General features: G+C 40.4%; 1 protein-coding gene across 3 annotated transcripts in view; it reads right to left on the bottom strand.

The window, feature by feature from the left end:
* Nucleotides 1–23,029, bottom strand: part of ATP8A2 (ATPase phospholipid transporting 8A2) — a 308,301-nt gene that overhangs the window by 223,312 nt on the left and 61,960 nt on the right. For all 3 annotated transcript variants that reach the window (XM_065678510.1, XM_065678508.1, XM_065678509.1), the window contains 8 exons: nt 20,442–20,547; nt 19,049–19,131; nt 17,347–17,396; nt 16,303–16,372; nt 14,541–14,625; nt 13,132–13,271; nt 9,377–9,515; nt 3,271–3,335 (listed from right to left, as the gene is read on the bottom strand). In XM_065678510.1, the coding sequence (XP_065534582.1) occupies nt 3,271–3,335; nt 9,377–9,515; nt 13,132–13,271; nt 14,541–14,625; nt 16,303–16,372; nt 17,347–17,396; nt 19,049–19,131; nt 20,442–20,547 (738 nt within the window). The remainder of the gene's footprint in view (nt 1–3,270; nt 3,336–9,376; nt 9,516–13,131; nt 13,272–14,540; nt 14,626–16,302; nt 16,373–17,346; nt 17,397–19,048; nt 19,132–20,441; nt 20,548–23,029) is intronic.

Below are 23,029 nucleotides of genomic sequence, written 5' to 3'. Positions count from 1 at the left end.
GAGACACTTCCCTTAGAATTACAAGCACCAATGGCAACTAACAAACTGTGTATGAATTTAATATTTAGACTTACACAAAATTCAGTTCTACCTTAAAAATGGTGGTAAGAGTACTTGGGGGGCAGGACCCACAAGAAAAAAAAAAAAAAAGAACCCAACAGAACTAATTTGGTTTGAAAACAAGACTGTTGAAATACAAAACATTTTTGAGGTACCAGGTCAGAAGCTCCACAAGTCTGTGCTCTTGTTTTGGAAAAACACATGTTATCTGAGCTAAAGTATCACAGTCATCTTTATCATTAAATATGTCTTTGTGATGCACCATACAATCATTTATATTCTTCACTTAAAAGGCTAGTAACTACATCAAAGAGGTGTTTTGGTGGGCTGATGTGCCATGGTTCTCTATTGCTAGATTTTTTTTTTTTTTTGTCTGAAAGCTTCCTTTTTTTTTAACAGGTTTACTGGAAAACCGGTAATACTGTTGCCTTAGTTTACAGCGGGATTTTAACACCGAAGTCCTCCACTCATGAGATTGGAGCATCTACCAGATGAGAGGGCAGCAGAAGAAAATTAGAATGTGCAATACTAATATTCCACAAAGCTTCCACAAAGTACAAGTGTCTACCCAGAGCAAACTAAGAATAGATAATATTTTACCTGCTGCTTTTGCCAAAACTTATCTGCTAACCAATGGTTTGTTAAAGACTCTGCATTCTCAACATGAATCAAGTGTGGCTATATTTTACAGGTTGTTTCAAGCATAAACCCCACACTTAATGCTGAAATGCTCCAAGAATACTGATGCACAATATGTCTGAAGTAAATTCTCAACTTTGCATAGGGGATGTTGTTTAAGAACTATCACTTTTCAAACCCAAATTACCCCAACAGCAGCCATGACCCTCTCCTTAAGAGCTTCTGCCAGAGGCATGTACAGCCGAGATTAAGTTTGTCATCCCCAACTCTGAATTATCTAAAATTACAGGACCAGAAAAGAGAACTTTAAGTAATGTTATTTCAAAGAAGTAAAGCTGTACAAATGAAAGGCATGAAAGACAGACAGTCTTCGATAGATTTTTAGAACTGTTAGATTATTAGCTCACATTTGTGGCTCATGAAAGGGAAACCAGAAGGCATCAGCTAAAATTAGAAAGTGTGGAAGATATATTGCTATGCACAGGTGGAACCCCTCTATTATTTCTTCGCACTCACTATTCTCATACCACTACCATATGTGCACCAAGCACCACACAACAGAAATTCACCAAGGTAAGTGTTTTGCATTGAGTTCTGTGAAGTATCTTCTATATGCAAGAGTGAATCCTTAAGAGTACTGTGATACTAACACAATTACACAACTGAGGACACAGTTTAAGTGTAAGGCATTCAATTCAACACGTGCCATCAGAAACACTACAATTCCAACTTAAAAAATTAGGAGCAGCTGCTGTGCTCTCTTTATTCCACAGGACTCCTAATTCAGCTACATAACTGGAGATAGCAGGTGGGGAAAGATGATTACAGAGTTTGATTTTTATCTAGGGATTTTCAAGTATGCTGGATAAGAAGTTGATTACATATTTCTTTTCTATGTTGGCAGAAGTCAGGCAAAAAGAGGGGAGGGAAGGGTTTCAATCTGTGGCAACCAATGTTTTATCATTCTAGTGTCCTTAGACTGAGCCACGGCAAAGATGCACACAAAATGACTCATATTATTGATGGTGTCATCCTTGACCTCTCATGCTTTTATGAGTATGAGTAACTGTTCTTATTTGAGGAACAGATCCATCTTAACAGCCAGTATTCCATGCAGTCATAAAGTCTCCAATTCCCACACACTCTTTAAAGACAAATAAGAATCCTCAAGGGTCTTAAAACAGGCTCCACACCCCCATCTCTCCAGCCAAAGAGCTTTCTGGCATAGAGACAGTAGGAGACTGCAATAGTAGTTTCATATGTTTTACATGTGACCAAGGACCTCCTCTACCATCATGGGGTCTATCTGTCAATATAACTGTGATTGGTGTTCATACTGGAGACTGCTGATTATATAAATCTGCCAACACTTCAACACAGTAAGAGGGTAGACTTTCAATAAACTTCCAGAGATTTTATAATTTCTCCTTATCTTAATCCCTATCATGAAGACTGATACAACCTCAAATCTTCCTAGACAGCTCAATCCATTCAGCTTCTCAGTTTAGTACTTTTTTTACTCATTTTCTCATTTGTAATACAGCTACTTACCAAGTCTAGTTTCTCTAGAAGTTAAAAGTTATCTTTGGGTCTTAACTTCAGAGAGTTAAGTTTTATTTTTGGGGTATCACTGCAAAAATATATAGTTCTGCATTCAGATTTCCAGACCCCCAGTTTCCGCTTCTCAAGTAGTTAACAGAATACCTCAGAACAGCAGTACCACATTTACTTACGAAAAAGCTTAGAAGTTATGAAAACAATTGCTTGCCCTATTAATCCTCACTTCACTGTAGTCTCCTTCTCCTAAACATAAGGAGATTGCTGTTCATTCCCATACTCCCCCCACTGCCCCAGAAGACATGTCTGAAACTGGGCAACGGACTCAAGATTCATCAAGTGAGTGGGTAGATCTATCACATTTACTTATCCTCCTTTTGATGGGGAAAGAAGTATGTAGTGTCTTCTAATTTATTTAATGAATTTCTTTCCACAGGAGTCCTGCCTATCACTCCTAGCTAAGTTATCATATTTGTAAAGCTGTGGGAAAGTGTGAAAGTCAGAAGAAATGCTTCGGTCAACAATGTTTTCACCCAGTTTAGTTCCCACATTATATTACCTTTTGATATTCACCCTGCCCTTTCATGGTCCTTCCAGCCAATTAACCTAAATCACAGTTTAAAAGCAGATGTTGAAGCTGTTAGGCACTACTCAGCACGTTCTGTATTATATTCATTACAGAGGTGGCAAACAGGGCACAGTAGTTTGGTGCAGGCAGGGCAAGCACTTGCCTCAAGCTATGACCCAGCCTTCATTTATTTATGACCTAGGTTTTATTTTGAAAAATAAAAAGGAACCTGTCCCTCAGCCTGACCCAATCTCAAGGGAGGTGTGTTGCCTACCGGGGCCTCAGATCAGAGATATTGCTGAGAAGCTGCCTACTCTATTAGGTTCTACTATTACCCATTCCTAGTGGTCCATGTGGGTGACAGTGATGATGTGGCAAGTGAGAGAATGAGAAAACTGAACAACACCTCCTTCTGTCAAGAATTACACCAGGATTTGCTTACTTACATCTAGCGAATCCTCATTGACCAGGATGAGAGACATACTCTGTGAAATGAGTCTGCAAGAATACCCTGCAAGAGAAAAAAAAAAAATAAAAGTCAAGGGTTTACTTTTTCGAAGAATATTTAAGGTTTAGCTAAAACTTAAGATAAGCATCTCTAGGTCAGATTACAAGTCACTTTCAGGCAGGTGACTTGAAGCATTGGTGTATAGGACACACTCCAACTTGACAATTTTACTAGTAACACAAGCTGCATTTCATCTGCATTTCCAAGTAGATCACTTCAGATGTTTTAACCAAAGAAAACACCATGCAAACAGGATTCAGTAAATATAGGCTATAGACTTACAGCAAAATCATGTATTTGTATACCAAAACAGGGGGTTTTTATCTACATGAAGACAGAATTGTCTTCACCACATTACAGGAACAGATCTGAATGCACAGTTGCACCTATGCCACATGACTGGAAGCACACACATTGAGTCATTTGGTGTTATCACCCCTCTCAGACCAGAGTTAGGTTAGACAAGCATTAATTTTTTGCTCTTGAATCTAGTGTAGAAGGTCTTTCATCAAAAACTACAGATCCATGACACACACAGAGCCCCTACCAACTCCTATAGGAAACAGCTAATCGTACTAGATTATTCCTGGTGTAGTACTGCAACATGAAACACAAGCAAGTTGCCACAGTGTGGTGCAGCACATGGAAGACAGTTCTGGTTGTTTACCAGGACACCAAAATTCAAAGCAGAAACTCACAAGACAGAAAATGAAGCCTCTTATTTTTGTACTAAGATGCAGTGACTGCAGTACCACTCAATGCCACTGAAGTGGCAGTTCCTCTGCCACATGACCGTCACTGACATGAGAGTCATATCCAGGTTATATATACTTGGCATCTGCAGAATAAGCAGTGCAATTCCAGCTCAAATTAACAGCAAGAGACAAATGCAAACTCACAGACTGACCAGACTGCACTACCTAAAAGCTCATCTTTGTTCTCTTAGGATTAGCACAGTGGAGCTCCACAAAACAGCAGAGAATTCATTTATTTGAAGCACATGCCTTTCATTGCTCATTTAAGTTACACAGGAAAAGGAAACAATACAATTATTTCATATTTCTACTGTGCTTTTGCACAAAAATGAATCACAGCAAGTTTAAGAAATGGCTGTCAAATAAAATGAGGTCTCGGGGAGTCCTTTACTTTTCTTAAATAGTCTAGAGTTTACTGCAGTATGAGAGTAACATCCCTGTGATGAACCACTGAAAGGCCAGCAGTTTCAAGAGCAGAACAGCACAGTCAGTGTAAAAAGATTAAGTGTCTCTCTGTACAACAACAAGAGAACAGAGATGTGAATCACTTTCTATGGGATTCTTAGTTCCCTATGAAGTCCAGACAGACTCATCAATTGCAATGCAAATCACTTCCTCAGGCTATGGAATTGTTCATAATTGGCTAATTTTGTAGGTATAATCCAGGGTTAACATGTCTGCACGAACCACTTCTGGCAAGAAAGCAAATCCCTCATCTTCCTTTGTGGAAAGCACATTTATATCACATAGGCAGGCACTTTCAAGGCATCAGGTTTGATGATGATCAGGTTTGATCTTATGTTAGTTGTGTTAGCAAGCTGAGATGCTGAGGTTTACTTTCTGTTTTAGAGACTATAGAATGACACAACTCACACAGGCCTGTTGGTAAAAAGATAAAATATATTCTAATGAAGTGCAGCTTACAACATGAAAGCTTTACAGATAACCTCTGATTCTGCCTGTGAACAAGTCTCAGGTGATAGTACAGAAAACAGAGTAACAAAACTTCAACAGGTATAGACAAAACACTGACTTGAGAAAAAAGTCAATTTACCATTTTCAAGTTAACCCCAGGCTCAAGAACTGCTTCCTTAGTTTTACTGAGGAGAAAATATTACAAGCTCGAAACTTCCCTACATGCCAGGGTTCTTTCTTTCCTCAGGGAATGGCAACAGCCTTGTGCAGTAGGCTGTTACAAATTCAGTATAACCAATTTAAAAGAATCTTCCAGTAGCATTTGATTGGAACAGCAGCTGCAACAGCAAGCTATAAATTTCCAAGCCACTGCTCAGTGTTTCATTTTACCCCTTTCAAAATGAGCAAGATGCCACTTGACAAGTGCAGCTGGAAAAAAAACAACTGGAAAACAGTTCTGCTGGGCATCTTGGAAATCACAGAGTCAGGAGTAGTAATCCTACAATTGAAGTCACTTCACATCTTGTCATCACATTAAACAGGAATGAGATCAAGATTGGAATAGGAAGATAGAGTCAAGCCTAACAACGGTTTATAGGAAATCTATACATTATGTACAACTCAGGACTATGACGATGTTAAAATACAGCACTAGTACAAAGTAACCAGCAACTGTAAGCAACATTTGCAGTCCCATTTTAAAGTTTTAAAATATTTTTCTAACAGTTATTACTGGCTGTATTAACACAGCAAGCAAAACTACACTTTTCAAGATCAGGGCATATTTCTGTCAATACTTCTCAGTAGAATAAGATCAACCACTGGTTCAAAGCCAGGTACAAAATGTCAATCCACACCTGTAAATTGGTATCCAGCTCTTTAATTTAAAAGTCTGCTAAAAGTTCATGAAGCAGATGAATCAGATACTTCTGGGACTTGCTTCCCTTCAAGTGTCCTGGGAGAAAGACTGCTTGAACCAGAGTTCAAGATCATAGCCCACAGGCACATTCGTACTGCAGGCCTACAAAATCCAGCATCTGAGGCAAGAACGATTATCTTCTGTGTTTAGAGAGGGCACATAAGCCCCACTCAAACTTAGCACAGGGATACAGGCAAGCATGCTGGTATTGCTTCAGTTCCCTCAAGAGAAAAAGAAAAAAATCAGTCTGCTGTAACTGAAGTGTTCTTACCTCTGAATTGTAAAGATATGGATTTGATGGATGGACTGTAAGATGGGTAAGGAATTAGCTGGATGGCTGCATTCAAAGAGTTACAGTCAATGGCTCAATGTCCAAGTGGAAACCAGTAATGAGCAGTGTCCCTCAGAAGTCATCATGGGAACACCACCATTTAGTATCTTCATTAATGACAGGCAATGGGATTGAGTGCACTCTCAGTAACACCAAGCTGAATGGTGCAGTTGATACCCTAGAGGGAAGGGATGCCACCCAGAGGAACCCTGATAGGCTTGAGAAGGAGGCCTGTGAGAATCTCAAAGTTCAAAAAGGCTGAGTGCAAGGTCCTGCACCTGATATTTGGGCTTGTCACAACACAATAAAGTACACACTGGGGAATGAATTGGTTGAGTGACCCTTCAGAGAGGTACCTGGGGATACTGGGGCATGAAATACTGGATGTGAGACCCCACCTGGAATACTGCATCCAGCTCTAGGGCCCCCAGCTTAAAGACAGACATAGACCTGTTCGAGCAGATCCACAGGAGGTTCACAAAAGCAATAAGAGGGTTGGAATATATCACTTGTAGGAAAAGGCTGAGAGAGTTGGGGTTTGTTCAGCCTGCAGAAGGCTCTGCAGAGACCCTTCAATATAGAAAGCAGGCATATAAGAAAAACTGACCAGGGCCTGTGTGGCAGATCAAGGGCCATCACTTCAAACTGAAAGAGTGTGGGTTCAGACAAGACATAAGGAAGAAAATTATGATGGGAGTGGTGGGACTGGAACAAGCTGCTCAGAAGAGTTGTGGACGCCACATCAAGAGAAGTGTTCAAGGTCCAATTGGATGGAGCTTTGAGCAATCTGGTCTAGTAAAAAAAGTGCTGGTTGACAAAAAGCTCAATATGAACCAGCACTGTGCGCTTCCTGCCCAGAAAGCCACCTGTATGCTGTGTTACATAAAAAGAAGCGTGACTAGCAGGTCAAAGGAGGTGATTCTTCCCCTCTTCTCAGGACTCATGAGACCCTACTTGGAGTGCTGCGTTCAGCCCCCAACACAAGAAGGACGTGGACTGCTTGAGGGAGTCTAGAGAAGGCCATAAAGGTGATCAGAGGGCTGGAGCACCTCTCCTATGAAGACAGGCTGAGAGAGCTGGGCTTGTTCAGCCTCAAGAAGAAAAGGCTCTAGGTAGACCTTAGTACATAAAGGGGACCTACAAGAAACCTGGACAGGGAATTTTTACAAGGACTGGCTTTAAACCAATAAAGTGTAGATTTAGATTAGATACTAGGAAGGAACTCCTCACTCTAAGGATGGTGAGGGACTGGAACAGGTTGCCCAGGGAAGCTGTGGATGCTCCATCGCTGCAAGTTTTCAAGGCCAGGCTGTCCCTGCCCATGGCCCAAGATTTGGAACTGGATGATCTTTAAGGTCTCTTCCAACTCAAACCAGTCTGTGATTACAAGGCAGAGCTCATAGCAAAAGCTCTTAGGCTAACAGTAGGGATTACTTTCTTATTCAAGGGAGGGATGCAGTTCAGTAAAAACTACACAGAATCATAGGATAGTTAGGGCTGGAAAGGCCCTCAAGATCATTCAGTTCCAGCCCCCCTGCCATGGGTAGGGACATCTCACACTAAACCATCCAACACAAGGCTTCATCCAACCTGGCCTTAAACACTGCCAGGGATGGAGCATTCACAACCTCCCTGGGCAACCCATTCCAGTGCCTCACCACCCTTACAGTAAAGAACTTCTTCCTTATATCCAATCTAAACTTCCCCTGTTTAAGTTTTAACCCATTACCCCTTGTCCTATCACTACAGTCCTTGACGAAGAGTCCCTCCCCAGCATCCCTATAGGCCCCCTTCAGATACTGGAAGGCTGCTATGAGGTCTCCACGCAGTCTTCTCTTCTCTAGGCTGAACAGCCCCACATTCCCAGAAAAATCTTACTAAGAAAGTTACTGGCTGGAAACACATCAGTTCTGCTTTTCCAGGAGCCTGCTGAGCACCAGAATCATGGTAAATTGAAATCTGCCATGGCTTTTTTGCCTCACTGAAAGGCAAAGATGATCCAAGCTCTGCAGATTGTTTTAACAGAGGATGAAGATACAGAAACATTGTTAAGTCTTCTAGAGTTGTTTCCATATGCTAAGGACAGTTTCAGCTGATAAAAACTGAAGACTGTATTTCATGCTAAAAAGATGTTTCTGAACCCAGAATTCCAGCTTTAAGTAGAAAGTTCAAATGGTGGAATTAAAGCTTATCAGAAACACCCTCTTCACCTGCAGGACTATAAGCTGGCACATGACCAAATAGAAGGCATACGACCACACCACAGCAAGGTCAGTCATTACTCTTCAGAGAAGTCAGGAATGCAAGTGACAACATACAAATGATGAAGCCCAAGGAATTGAGATGAAGCTGGAAGAACGAAGTACTCCAACTCCTTGATGCAGCTGCCAAGGGTTCAAATATCCCTCAATACATATGCATATCCTTGCAGCAAGAGAGTCCATAAGCATAACCTCCACACACAATTGGAAACTGAAAATACTTTTTACTCTCCAGATAGCATATTTACACCTGAAGCATAAAACATACATGTGGATTAGGTTTTAAATTCAATGCTTGTAACCCATTAAAACTGTAATACACAAAAACTGGAAGTGTGCCACATGTTTGTACTTTCAAGGCAACTTGAACATGAAGCTAATTAAGTTTGAGTTTTACTACCAAACTGTACACTAAAAGTGGTAATTTAGAAATTGTAAGGGAGATGCTTATTCCTTTCAAGTTGTTCCATAAACTTTTTTTTTATGATAGCAAGCTGGAAGTTACTCTCTCTCAGCCTTCAGAGCAAGCAATTGCTGCAAAGCTCATTCACTTGTGTTCAGGCTAGCTGCAGACAGTAACTTCTCAACTTATTTGAGGTATTTATGCCAAGAATGTGTAGCTACATTTTTTCTTTTAATTTCTCAATAGATGATACTTCCCTCCTCTCCAGTTGCCTACTGCTTTTAAATCATCTACTTAAACCACACACCTTAAATCTACTACAACCCTATCTGCTCAGCAAGTTATTTCACCTCTTGGTATAACTTCAGCATAGGAAGATACATGAAACTTGATTCAGTTTTGAGAAGTAAACAAAAATTCTAGTCAGACAAGTTCAGAGTAATCAGAAAGAGGGGAATACCTATGTTGAGAGCTGTTTCCTGCTTGTCACCTGTCAGAATCCATATCTTAATTTCTGCCTTTATTAGTGTAGCTATTGTTTCTGGAACACCTGCTTGCAGGCGGTCTTCAATGGCTGTAGCTCCAAGGAGCAGCAAATCCTGGGAAAAAAAAAAGAGAATTTGAGGGATGGTTTTCTTAAGATAAACCTCTTCTGGAACACACTCAAAAAGGAATTAAAGACAGCATGTTGCACCTCATTGCTAATACAGGATTTTGACAAGTAATACACACTACAGTAAATTTCTGGTGTGCCTATTCTACTTCCTCTGCATACAATTCACATTTCAAGGGGTACAGAATAGAACAGTGTTTCTGATCAGAAAGATGGCAATGTTTCAAGAGCAATTAATTGAAGTTATACAACTCCCAAGCTAGCCTATGGATGAACATACATACTGGAGTATTCACTAATCACCATAGCAACATGATGAGTGGTCTCAGCTTATATATTTCCTAAACTCACAAAACAAAAGTCACCTGGCATCACATCATTTAAACTCATTTCCCTCCCATAAAAAGTACATTCAGACTGGATACAATCACTCAAAGCAAAAATTATTGCAACTATTTATGGATATAATCACTACATTTATGTAATACAAGTGGTATGAACATTAATCAATCCAAGTATCTTTAATCTACATACAGATGTCTGCCAAAAAAACATCTTATACAACAAATGTAATACTAAAGAGTTTGCCATGTTCTTATGCAATTCTAAAGCAACTGCTTGAAGAGATTTGCATGTGTTACAGTAAGAAAAAGAAAGTCAAGCAGACAAAAATACCTAAAAAATAAACATCGTCAAAAGGCACAATCAGCAGATTTTAACTTTAAAGGCATATTAATGATTCCTTAGACACAAAGATTTAAATTTAAAAGAAATTGATACAAATTGAGTTTAGTCATAGCGTTTCACTTCAGGAATTGCATAGAATAAGTAACAGCTTCTATTCTTCGTAGGGATTACAATTATTCAAATAAAAACAGACAAAGCGAATAGAAGTATTTAAGAGACTTGAGGCTGTTCATCCTGGAGAAAAAAGGCTTCAGGCAGACCTTACTGTGGCCTTCCTATATATAAGGAAAACTTAATAGTAAGATGGAGAGTGACTTTATACCACAGACTGCAGTGGCAGAACAACAGAGAACATCTTTAAACTAAAAGAGCAAAGATTTAGATTAGACATGAAGAAGAGATTTTTTTTCAATGAGAACAGTGAGACACTGGAACAGGCTGTCCACAGAAGTTGGGGCTGCCCCATCCCTGGCAATGTTCAAGCCAGGCTGGATTGGGCTTTGAGCAGTCTGATCTAGTGGAAGGTGTCCCTGCCCATGGCAGGGGGTTGGCACTAGATGTCCTTCAAGGTCCCTTCCAACCCAAATCATTCTGTGTTTCTATGAAGAGGGCATTATTTGCAACTCCCATTCGCAGGCACTTATGCATGCATAAAGAACAGAAAAGGAAGTTGTTATTTATACAACTTTATGAGCTGACATCAGTTACAGGTCTTGACAAAGCTTCAGCTTTATTATGAGATATTCAGCTGGTAAAGGTAGAAGAGTTTACTTCAGTAGAATCATAGAACAGTTAGGGTTGGAAAGGACCTCAAGATCATCTAGTTCCAACCCCCCTGCCATGGGCAGGGACATCTCACACTAAACCATCCCACCCAAGACTTTGTCCAACCTGGTCTCGAACACTGCCAGGGATGGAGCGTTCACAACCTCCCTGGGCAACCCATTCCAGTGTCTCACCACCCTAACAGGAAAGAGTTTCCTCCTTATATCCAATCTAAACTTCCCCTGTTTAAGTTTTAACCCATTACCTCTTGTCCTGTCACTACAGTCCCTGACGAAGAGTCCCTCCCCAGCATCCCTATAGGCCCCCTTCAGATCCTGGAAGGCTGCTATTAGGTCTCCACGCAGCCTTCTCTTTAGGCTGAACAGCCCCAACTTTCTCAGCCTGTCTTCATACCCTATAGCCTCCCGGCTATACAAAAACGTCTGCCTTTATCAATGCCAACAACATTTGAAGGTGTCAAATTAAATTCAAGCATGCAATTGCAGACCGCCTTTTATTTCCAAAGTCACTTGTTAAGCAGTTAAACATGACAGCACAGGGATCAGCATGGCTGAGCTACCCGAGCAGGGGAGTTAGTATTGGGCCTGCTGAAACCCTCTCAGCCAGTGTGCAGGTGGGGAAGGAAGCCCACTCATGCTTGTCTCCACATGTACACCTGTACTATGATCCAGTAATCAACACTCAGACTGGCAAAGTAGCTCTCCTACTCTCAATTGATTCTTTCAATGAAAAAAAATATTACAAATCAGCCTATCAAAATACTTTATATTATACTTTGTTACTACCACAAGCCAGTTTATGATCTGGAAAGAAGTGCCTGCAGACCAGCAAGTTTAACTTGGGAAATACCAGCTCTAAGAAGGGGAAAAAAAAGTGCAATTTCCTGCTCTTCAGTATGACCAGCAAGCAAACATTAACAGGAAAGGGATACAGCGGATATTTCCTACCAATATGGCACAAATTCCAAAATTCCAATTCTACAACCCATTCATGGGTTCATTTTTTCCAAGATTTTAAATTGTGAAAAATGGCAGAAGATAAATGGCCAAAAGTTATCTAAGGCTTGAGAGCACATTTTAAAGTAAGAGAAGCAAGCTATGCTCACTTCTCACCTCAGTGAAAACAGAAGCATACAAGAACATAGTGCAGGAAGCATAAAGCAGAAAGCTGAAATAAGTTATGCAAACCTACAGAACCAAGGATTAGACAACCACACTGGCCAACACAAAAGATGACTTCAGGCATTAGTTTGAAAAACAAGACCCAATCTTCAGCTGTTACTTAAAGAGTTCTTGGAGTTTTTCCATAACCCTAAGAGTTAGCTGCCTTCCTAGTCTTAATCTCCTTTCCTCTTCTACCCCAACAAACTTCAATAAACAGTGCTCCAGAACTTAAGTTGCATTGTTAATATTAAAGAAAAGAAACAGAAATTCAAAGAGTGTTTCAAAGAAACCACTATATGAGTGAAATAACCGGCACAAGGAGAAAGAGCATGAATAAGTGTAGCTGAGAAATGACTACCAGCATTTCAGAATGCAGGAAGACCAATGAATATCAAAGAAACACTGGCCCCTAGTGTTGACATCTTACCATTTCATTTAGAGTGGATTAGAGTTTCAAACTGGCTCTCCAACACCTACTTTCCCCTTCCAGAATTATGAATTCCACAACTTGCATGAAGAGCAGTTGTTCACCTTTTCTTCCAGGCCATGCGACTACAGGCCTCAGTGAGCACTCTGTTTTGTCTACAGAGTCTACAACAGCCTTCAAAAAACCTGAACTGATATTGCTATATGAAAAGGAACAAATTTCTCTGTACACACTAGCATATGGGAACTTGAAGCAACATAGCGATTTTGTATGTTATCTTTTTCGAGTTATATCACAGTTACACAGGACAAAAATAATGAGAAAAGAATTTATGAGTAGCAATGACCTTTTATACATAACTTAGTCTCAGACTTACAAATTAAAATTTGAGAGGTCTATGGTCTGAGCAGGTTGCCAGCTAAGAACACCTTCCCCAGTTCTTACGAGTTAACTGGTTCACTGTATAAAGCCCAAATTCCATGAGAAGAGACATCTGTAAGGGGGTCTGATAAACAAAAAATAAGAAGTATGAGTATTACCTTTTCAATAATCTCATAGCATTCCTCCATCTTCTGAGCTCTGTCTTTCAGAACTGTACTGGTCTCATTGTAGACATTCAACCATTCTCTATAAGAGTTTTCTGACAGATCTGCGTAAGCAATGCACAAAGTCCTCAGACCTACAAAACAGAAAACAGCCATTACACACAGTAGAATTACACTGACTATCAGCAAATCATTAATGCCTTAATGAACACCAAATTCTAACCCTCTCACTGGAACAACAGGAGCTTTTAATGCACAAATTTTAAACTCCGGATTCCACAAATTTTCCCTGTACATGTTTAAAGCATCTGAGTTTTCACAAATGTAATCCAAAAGCCTGGCTCATTTAGGTTACTGATGGTGGTGCAAAGCAAGAGAAGCTAAGTGCCACAAGATTTTCCCTGATTTTAAGTATTGCAATCTAGCCATACTAGAGCAACAAAAGTGTCAACTTTAATCTTTTTAGTATAACTATGAAAGTAAACTTGTCTTTCATGTATCTTTAAAGGTCAAATTAAAAAAGAAATGGCTACATACTGTAAGTGGAGATATTACTTAGTCAAACACACTGCACAGCCCACGTTTCCTTGTAAAAAGACTGTTTTCTCCTACAGTGTATGCATGTAACTCGCATTAATAATGGGAGTTACACATGGACAAAGGAGTAGATAATAGGGCCCATGAAGTATGACAACTATTTTATTAGACCACTGGAAAAAATTAACATGCAGAAGTAATGATTTTTTCTTCCTCTGGCAAGAGTCAAGCAGAAAGGAGTGTGTGCCATAAAGTATTAAAGTTTCATCACTGAGAACATGGGAGTCTAGAAAATTAATTAAAGCTAAAAAATGTTTAGGGATTTAGGAGGGAAATCACTGGTCCATGGTTTTACTATAACGAAAGTATCTTATGCTACTGCAGAAAAGGGAACAAAGCCAAGCACTTCTGTTTGAACCAAAGGTGTTACATCAGTCCTAAAGGCCTTACAGACTATTTCAGATCATCTATGATGTCTTGGTCTTCCAGGCTTCAACTTGTTCACGTTATCCCTCTGCTTCATAAAGCCAGGGACTCTATTGCCTTTTACACTGGTAAAAACATCTCTAAATCTAGGGTAATGGAAGTTTTCTGAGCAATACAACTTACACTCCATTCCCTTCATCACAGGCACGCAGCACCCCATCCTTTCCCTCCAAATTCTACTTTCCTACTGAAATTGCACTAAAACAGGGCACAAACTTTTAGGGTTAAAGGTATCCCAGAGTTGTTAATTTGCTCATTACACACCACTTCTTAATTTATCCTCATAACCATCTTACTCAGCACTGTAAGGGTTAAACAACGCAGAACATGCTGCAAGGAGTTTGCTAAGTTGAATTCCCATGACATGCTGCTTCTCTTACCTTCTGTTGCGAAGTATTCAAGATGACACAGTGTTTGCTCCATATATTCGGAATCTTTTGAAAGCCTCTCAAAAATTACATTATCCTATTAAAACCAAATTCATTACAACAGAGTAAGTCTACAAATGAAGTTTCTACTTGGGTATTTATGAGCTCAAGTAAAATAACCTGAGTGGACTTGCTAATACCTAAACCCAAGACTATATCTGCAAGCATTACATTCAGGTTTTAAGGACTCTGTTTTCAGTAAGTGAGCTGGATTGTGCCCAGTGGCAAAGATACTGCATCCACTTTAAATAATGGGGATAGAAGTACACTCTGCCCCCCTCCTCCCCTCTTTCCATAAAGGGGTCTCCATTACTGGGCAGTACAGAACACCCCTTTCTGAAGCAGATATATTGATTTCCAGAGAATGCAAGTGCCTGATCCTATCCAGGATACATTGTAGTCCCATGCAGAAGAGCTTCTTGCAGTCCTTACTGGAAAAGATTCCCACTGATGTTAAAAAATAGAAGGCAGAAGCACTGATCAGGTTCTACAACAAAATTCTCTTATTAAAGGGTAACTGAAAAAGCCCAGGTAACAGAGGAAATCAAAATACAGCACCATCACCTACATGTCTGGAGTCTCTGGATTTTATTCTGCAACTATCAGAACAGGGTGCTACATACACAAGGTACGGAAACCCTACTTTTGCTCAAACATGTACTCTTGACTAAACACACCTACATCTATCATTGATTAGAGATAGGGATACAAAACAAGCAATTTATTATGGAAGTGACAGGACAGGAGATGACTCAGAATGCAGAAGAGTTCATATGGAATAGGCAGTTAACTTAAGAGTTTAGGCAAGTTTTGTCTTGTATGTTCTGTTGCGTTCACAACACCAGGTTACACTAATTACTACAACCCTTTTGGTCTTCTAAGACATCTGTGACTGCTCATATGGAAGACAGCGTAAGTTTTTTTACTATAAATTCCCATGTTCTCCATCCCTTCCTTCTTCAAGAAGAAATGTGAACTCAGGTATAGTATGAGCAGCAAGCAATTGCAGAGCTGTACAGTCCTGCTAGGCGTACAACTTCAAAATACTGTACAAAGGCAATGGGCTTAATCCACTCTCACCATAGCAGCATGAAGCCAGCACATCTTTATCAAATCAGGAGTGCAACTGAAGCAACAGAGCAGTGCACCCAGACAAATATGTCCGCACAAATTCAAGTAAACCGGATCTTTACAAAATTCAGATCTGGCTGCAAAAAGCATTGAAATTAGAACCACTCTCTGGCTGTGGCCAATGCTAGTTTTGCAGCCTTTGCACTTTAATAAGTTATTGTTTTTGTCAGTGAAGACAGAAGAACACCATGGTGGAAGTCATGGTGACAAATTATACCAGATGCAGAGATGCAAGAGAGCTAGATCAAGAGCCACTTGAGAACAGATTTTAGCATTACAGATCCGAACAGTCTTTAGTCTAGCTCCTGAACTGATGCTGTGCAGCCTTGTGACATCCTAACTTTGATTAATTAAAGGGCACCGCTCCCATCAGTTTCAGGATTTCAACTGGGTAGTAGAAAGCCCAACAATCTTCCTGCCTGCAAAATGAGTCAGAGGAGGAATGAGCAGTCTCTTAAATCACTTCGCCCTAAACAGCAGGCCAACAGGTACCATGTACAAGACATGAAATCCCAGCAACAGCCACAGCTGCTAAACAATAACTAGTAGTGTTACTTCTCTATTAGGTGACTTAATTACTTACAGCCCCTTTGCAGTAGAGACGTAGCTTTCCTGATGGAGTTCGAACAATCACTGACATCCTCTTCCTGTTGCTATTAAAGAATTTGCTTCTGTTAGTCATAGCAATGGAGAGCAAGTCCTGTTCTAGCCAGAGATTTTCCTCAGATGTGTCTAGTGCATCTGAGATCAGGTGAGATGTAACAGTAATAACTTGAAACACCACAATGCTTGACAGCAAAGAGAAATACCAAATTGCCCACTTCCAGCTTCAGCCCTATGGCTCCCATTGGCAAGCACCCTTCAAAGCAAGCCAGGACACAAGAACAGAGGCCTACCCAAACCTTCCCTGGCTTATTTTTACATACTCCTTCAGAGCAGAACCAGCCAACTCAAAGACAGAGACTGAGACTTCAAGTCATTAAGCCATAGAAACGGTAGGGAAATAAATAAATCAATAAATATATCACAAAAGCTGGCTGACTAGCACCACCTTAAACTGACAAAACTTTATCAGCTGACAAACAGAAAGCACCTTTTGTTATCTCCAGTGATTTAGGGGCCCGATTCACCACACAAAGCTTCCTGCTGCCCAAGCACTGCCCATGCTGTCTAGTCTTAGGAGTGCTTGCAAGGTTTAGTTTTTCATATCCGGAGTGGTACTTAAAGAGGCACCAAAAAGCCCTTCAAGTTGTAGATTCCACCTACTCAAACCCAAGTAATTTACAGAACTGCTGTAAAAGTACAATCTCAGTCTCAAAGCAAGTTCTTGAAATAGACAAGTGACATATCAGGAAACCAGCAAGGCATGGAATAATACTTCCAGGGCAGCAACTTCTCAGGAACCCAATAGAGCTGCAGTGGCAGGGAAATTTCATGCTCACATGCCGACAGCTGCCAGTTTGCAAGAAGCTCTGTATTGCTCCTATATTGTAAATGAGGAGGGGCAAGAAAAAGCTAAGGAAGTTCAGCTCTTCTACTGCACCGGCTGAATCTTTTTATTCTCAGTAATATTTACCAAAATAGTTTTCTTGTTGCCCTGCACTTAGCATATTAGGGGAAAACTTACCTGGAAAACTCTAGCACGTTAAGAATTTCAAAGGTTTTTTCTTTTCCCAGCTACAAAAGAAAGCAAACACTGTAATAAATGTAATTTGCAGTACATACTTAGACATGCAAACATGTAAGGTAGCTAAACACAACCTTGTTAATACATTCAAGTGTAACTAAAATGCAGTAATAGCTCCCTCTCCTGGCAAAAGTCATGTAGACCCCTATTTAATGAAGGCATTCTAATCTTAAATGTCTAGTACTGTGGCACCCCCCATTTACTATTTTTACACCATTTCAAGGAACTACCATTTTACTCCAGAAGGATAAACATGCTCTGAAAGTTTATCTGCATATTTACTTCTTACCAGCTAACAGACATACTACAGACTGTGAGCATTATTCCAACTTAGAATAGACATGCCACGCAGATTTGGTATTACAATAATAACCTTTGTCTGAACTGCCTTAATATTTCTTTTACTTGAATTTATAAGCATATTAGATTGTATGTTTTGTGGCAAAAATAAAGTGGTTTACTAAGGACAAATTCCTGTCATTGCCAACAACTTTTTATTGGGGTTGATGAGCAATCTGAGGAAGGAAAAGGATTTTGAAACACCTTGTCTTTGCTATTCTTGTTGTAGAGCAGATGGAAGAAGCAATAGGAGTTACTGGAGTCTCAGAACTCCAGTGGTATCTGTAATACATTGTCAAAGAAAGGGCTGTAGCAAAATCTAATTGCAGTAGTTATGTTGTACAAGGTACATACAAACTCAAAAATAACCAAGACCAAAGTCATCTCCAACCCATGCTACTTGTAGTGCCACTGATGTAGGCAACAAGACATGAATCTGGGAGTGCAAATTTGTATCACTGGCTATAGACTGACCATGCTCCCAACATGGTATGTATGAGGAGTATAAAACTAGGTCTCATGGGCCTGGCTCTCCTGCAGAGAAGAGCCTAGATAGCTCTAGATGATGCTACTTATCCTAAGCTCTTCCTCTTAAACTAAACAGCAGTTTCCTGAGAAGCTGCTAAAAGTCTGTGACAAGCCCTGGAAAGATGTGTTTTAAGTGCTTTGCCTGGCAGTGTACCAAGAAACTTGAAAGTGAATGCACCTGAGCAGAAGGACAAAAATATATCCATTATTCTTTATAAGCACCCTACTAAGCTGCACCTGTGTAAATCTGGAGTCACTTTACCTTAGACTGCAAATTCAGTCAGAATGGGGCCCCATGAGTTTGAGACCGCCTGCATCAGCTCTAATCCATTAATTACACACCTCCGCATACAGAGCTTGTTAAGCAGACAGATCTACAGAATATCTTACTGAGAAGAAAAATTCCATTTTCAGACAAGAACTCAAGTATTTCAAAGCACTGTAACCAAAGGTAAGTCAGAAAATCTCTACACACATGCATTTCCTTCTAATGTGAGTGTTCTCATCTGTGTTTCCCAGACAATGGAAATATTCTTCAGGCACAACTGCTGTCATTTCCCACATAAGCTAGCAAGTTCCTATTGCCCATGCCACACAGAAGGACAACGGACTTTGCAACTAAAAACAGAGTAAGACAACTTTTCCCAGCCTGAAAAAGCCTGGGATGCCACATACCATCTTAAAGGCTCTGTAAAAGCAAACTCACCAGAACCACATGAGAAATTCATGCTCTGCATGAGCTTAGAAGCCCATTCTGCGCATATTTACTACTTACCGCATCAATGATAACAGAATGTGGAGTCCGTCCTGTGAAAACATAACCAAGTTTTTTTGCTCCTTTCACCAAGGCCCCTTCATCTGCCAATAGAAGAAAAGCTTAAGATTAGTATGGTACGTAGAAGACATCTGCAAAGCCCGTACTTAAATATGCCACAATGCCAAAACACAGAAACCCCCTTTCCCCATACTCCCCCATCTGCAGGGCTGCTCTGCGTACACTTCCCCAAGAATGTTCACATTGTGGTCCTACAAAGGCCATGCAGTATCAACTACATAAACTTCGTATTCTGCACAAAACATCCTGAATTACTGAAGCACTGAACTCCACTGTTGTGGACACAAGAAAAAGGGGAAATACTTGTTCTGAAACCACGGTCAAAGCTACGTTACTCTAAATTCTTACAACATGCATTTAATCCATTTCCTGCTGTAAAGGTACTAAGTTCAAGTGCTATAGAAATATAACATTGTCTTATGAAGACTGAACTGAGGCAGTGTCATTAAGAGCTCAAAAACCAACTGAAACCAGAGTAAACACTTCTAGCTCTAGCAGACAGTTAAAACAGCCTCATTAAGACTCAAGCGGCATTAGGGATAACCCCATATAGATATATTTAGTGCCAGTTCATGCAAACACCTCTACAGCTCCTTTAGTCTCCCCACAGTTCATCAACACTGTGACTAACCACAGGTGCCTTACACAGGCTCCTCACCCCACTCTTCAGGCACTCTGAAGTATAAATAAGTGATGCTGCTTCACCATTCAATACATCACTACAACTACTCCAGAAACAACCTCAGTTAAAGAGAAATCTGACGGGGAGCAGGGCCCTGCTGTTCCACATTTAGGCCTGCCTACCTCCTTCAATACCTCTGTGATACCTGAAACAAGGAAGAAATGGGCAAAGAGCAGGCCTGAATATGGCCAGTATCCTGCTCTTGAATGTACTGTGTCACATATCAGCATATCAGCACCTTGTACCTGCTTAAACCAAGATGGGAAGCTACTAGGATCAAGAAAAAAGAGTTGGCACTCATGCCAGATAAAGTAACTACTCATGCAGAAACAAGTCCATACTTCCATAGATCAGCTGTACACACTGGAAGTTTTACTTTTGCTTCTCACCCCTGCAGGAAGGTCAGAGTAAAAGGTCTCATGAACACTAAGATCATAAGCCTGACCTAGATCTACAGAAACATCGTGTACTTGATGTTTTTGTAGGGGGCATTCAGAAGCAGCATGCACTGATGACAGAAGATGCCCAATCTACTGCAAGCATCACAGGGGACATAATGCTTTCAAAATCAGTGACCTTCACAGAAACTTCTGGACATTCCTTCTATCTACTTCTAGTCTCACTCCCTTCCAAAAAAATAAAACAACCAACCTGGAGAGGAGGCCTGGTAGATGATTTTATTTCCTTGTCTCTCAGGAACAACAGTGTGACACACGGCCAGCAGAGTGAGGAACTCCTGTATGTGCACAGCTGTGGGCTAGACAGGACATCAGGAGAGTCAGGTTTAGATTACACATACAGAGACAGCTGTTCACTAACAAAAAACCCCTCAGGTACTACAGACAAAAAAATCCCCATTGCTCTCAATATAGTAGCTATCCTGGTCCCAGAAGATCAATACAGCAGAGTTAAGGGCCAGCTTTAATTAACTAGAATGCTAATGATAAAAATCTCACTTAAGTTGCAGAGAGCTGGGAAGCCAGATCATTTCCCCACTCCCCACACCCAGATATAAAAACAGTTTTGTAACAACCCAAGCTTCACATACGCAGATTTGTCTGCCACAAGATGCTGATGAAGCAACAGGAAACATTACTTTGGTGGCTTCCACAACAACTTCTAATAGATTGACAGTAACCTCGCCAGAATTAAAATCACTGCAACTGCACAATTTATGATGAACATCCAGAGCTGACAGCAGCTGATTAGCCAGCAGAAGGCAACGTCATGTGCTCTTCCACAGGAATACATCATCTAGCCAAGCAGAAATTTCATCAATGGTCCCTACACATTCGGCATCATGACAACACATGATATAAAACATTGTTCACAGAACACAGTTGCCAGCCATCCCTAAGCGCTTAAAGACACACTGGGTCTACAACTCAGTAAAGACAGTATGGCACTTAAATATCAAGCCTCTGATCTGCAAATTCAGGCAACTACAGTGACTTGGAGTCTCTCACCTCATTCTTCCCTCCTTTCCACCCCTGCTTCTCACAATGCATTTCTAGTCTCCCAACAGTCAGAAGTGGTACTCAGCTGCCCAGCTCACAAGCTGCCATACTACTTTCACCCACAGCTCACACAAACCTTTAAGGCGCTTGCCTGAAACAGCTGAAGTGAACACATGCTCCCCCTTCACCAACTCTGCTATATCAGTAGCATCCACAGTTGGTGGCACATATCTCATACGTCACATCAGCCGTTTGCTCAGTGACTGAGTCAGACATGAACTTCACAGCTCTACCTTTGCAAAAAGCCTTAGCTGACTTTACGAACTCTGAGTTTTGGCATATGAAATATTATCTAGCTCCCAAAAGTTTTCATTAGCATAGCATATTTCATACATACTCTGTCTTAAGAGAACACTCAAAAGATCAAGAGCATTGCACAAGCTGTTAGAACAAGGTTGGGCCAAAACCCTGCTATTGCAATATTAAAACCAAGATCAGATGGAGAATACAGGATACTAATAAAAACAGGATCAAAGTTTTCTTAAACAGTTAAAAGATGCTTCTACATCATTTAATCTGCTGGTGTACCATTTCTGCTGTTTCACAACAAAAAGGCTACAATGTTTAAATGAAACTTTTCAAGTGAAAACCACATGCCACCAAAAATCCTCCGATGTAAGAGACTTGGATTATAAGTATTTTTCTAAGAGTATATGCAAGCATTGCTATCTGAAACACAGCAGAGTTATTTTTTAGAACCCTTTAATCACACAGAACTACCAAGACATTAAAACCCCTTCCACTTAACCACTTAGAGGGGCCTGGAAAATGCAACGTCTCACAATTAGGCAAGCAGCATTCACAACTGGCTCTCAGACATGTTAATGCTTTTCCCCCTAACCAAGCCATGTGACAGAAATAAACTCAGAGCTTTGTCCTGTACCAGATCCTATTTCAGGGGCAAGACCACCAATAGTGAAAACTGTTGATTTTTTGTTTGTTTTGTTGGGGCTTTTTTTTCCAGTATGGTGCCCATGTAGTACATACTTCTACAACAAAGATGCACTGGCAATAGCTAGATTTAATTAGTAGGAAGTAAGTTACCACTAAGCCACAAAACAACATCATCTAGCAAATGATGCATTAATGTGTAAACAATGAAGCAAGCACATCAGAAAAATAGTGTAACGAAAAGACTGAAGATCCAGTACTTATTTCCTGTTTTACTCCATGTACTCTGTCATTAACATCTTTGAGGTAACTGTTTTACACAGGACCTTTATCTTTGCATACTGAAACTTCTGAATTGTATGGTCACACACCACTAAAACAGCAACAGCCACAGATTTTTGACCTGCTGGAGCGCAGAGGCTGTGTTAAGAAAATGAACAGATGCAATATAACCAGAGTAGCGTGTGAAATGTTAAGTCCACAGAAAATTCCTGGTCATGAGGTTACTGCTGCTCCATTATTTCCAGTGAAAGCAATGAAAATTTTATCTCCATCTCAAAATGCACAGCCTGCCAGATTCTCCTTTCAGCATCCACTGCTGCAGACCTTTGATGTTGTTCCTATGCTTACTTGACTAGCCCCTTACACACTTTAATACTATGTGCTCTATCAGCTGGAAACAACCTTTCTCTGGTAATGTCAGATTTTAATCCTTCCTATGTATATGCATTTCTGCTTTCAAGCCAGCAATGCAGTTTGTTGCTGTCTTGGTATTTTCACAGCTCACAATGTATTACATGGCAGTCTTCCAATTCTATAGCAATGGATCAC

Source organism: Lathamus discolor, chromosome 4 (assembly GCF_037157495.1).
Source record: "Lathamus discolor isolate bLatDis1 chromosome 4, bLatDis1.hap1, whole genome shotgun sequence".
Lineage (NCBI taxonomy): Eukaryota > Metazoa > Chordata > Aves > Psittaciformes > Psittacidae > Lathamus > Lathamus discolor.
The sequence above is the reverse complement of the archived record's forward strand: the minus strand, read 5'-3'. Positions and strand labels throughout refer to the sequence as shown.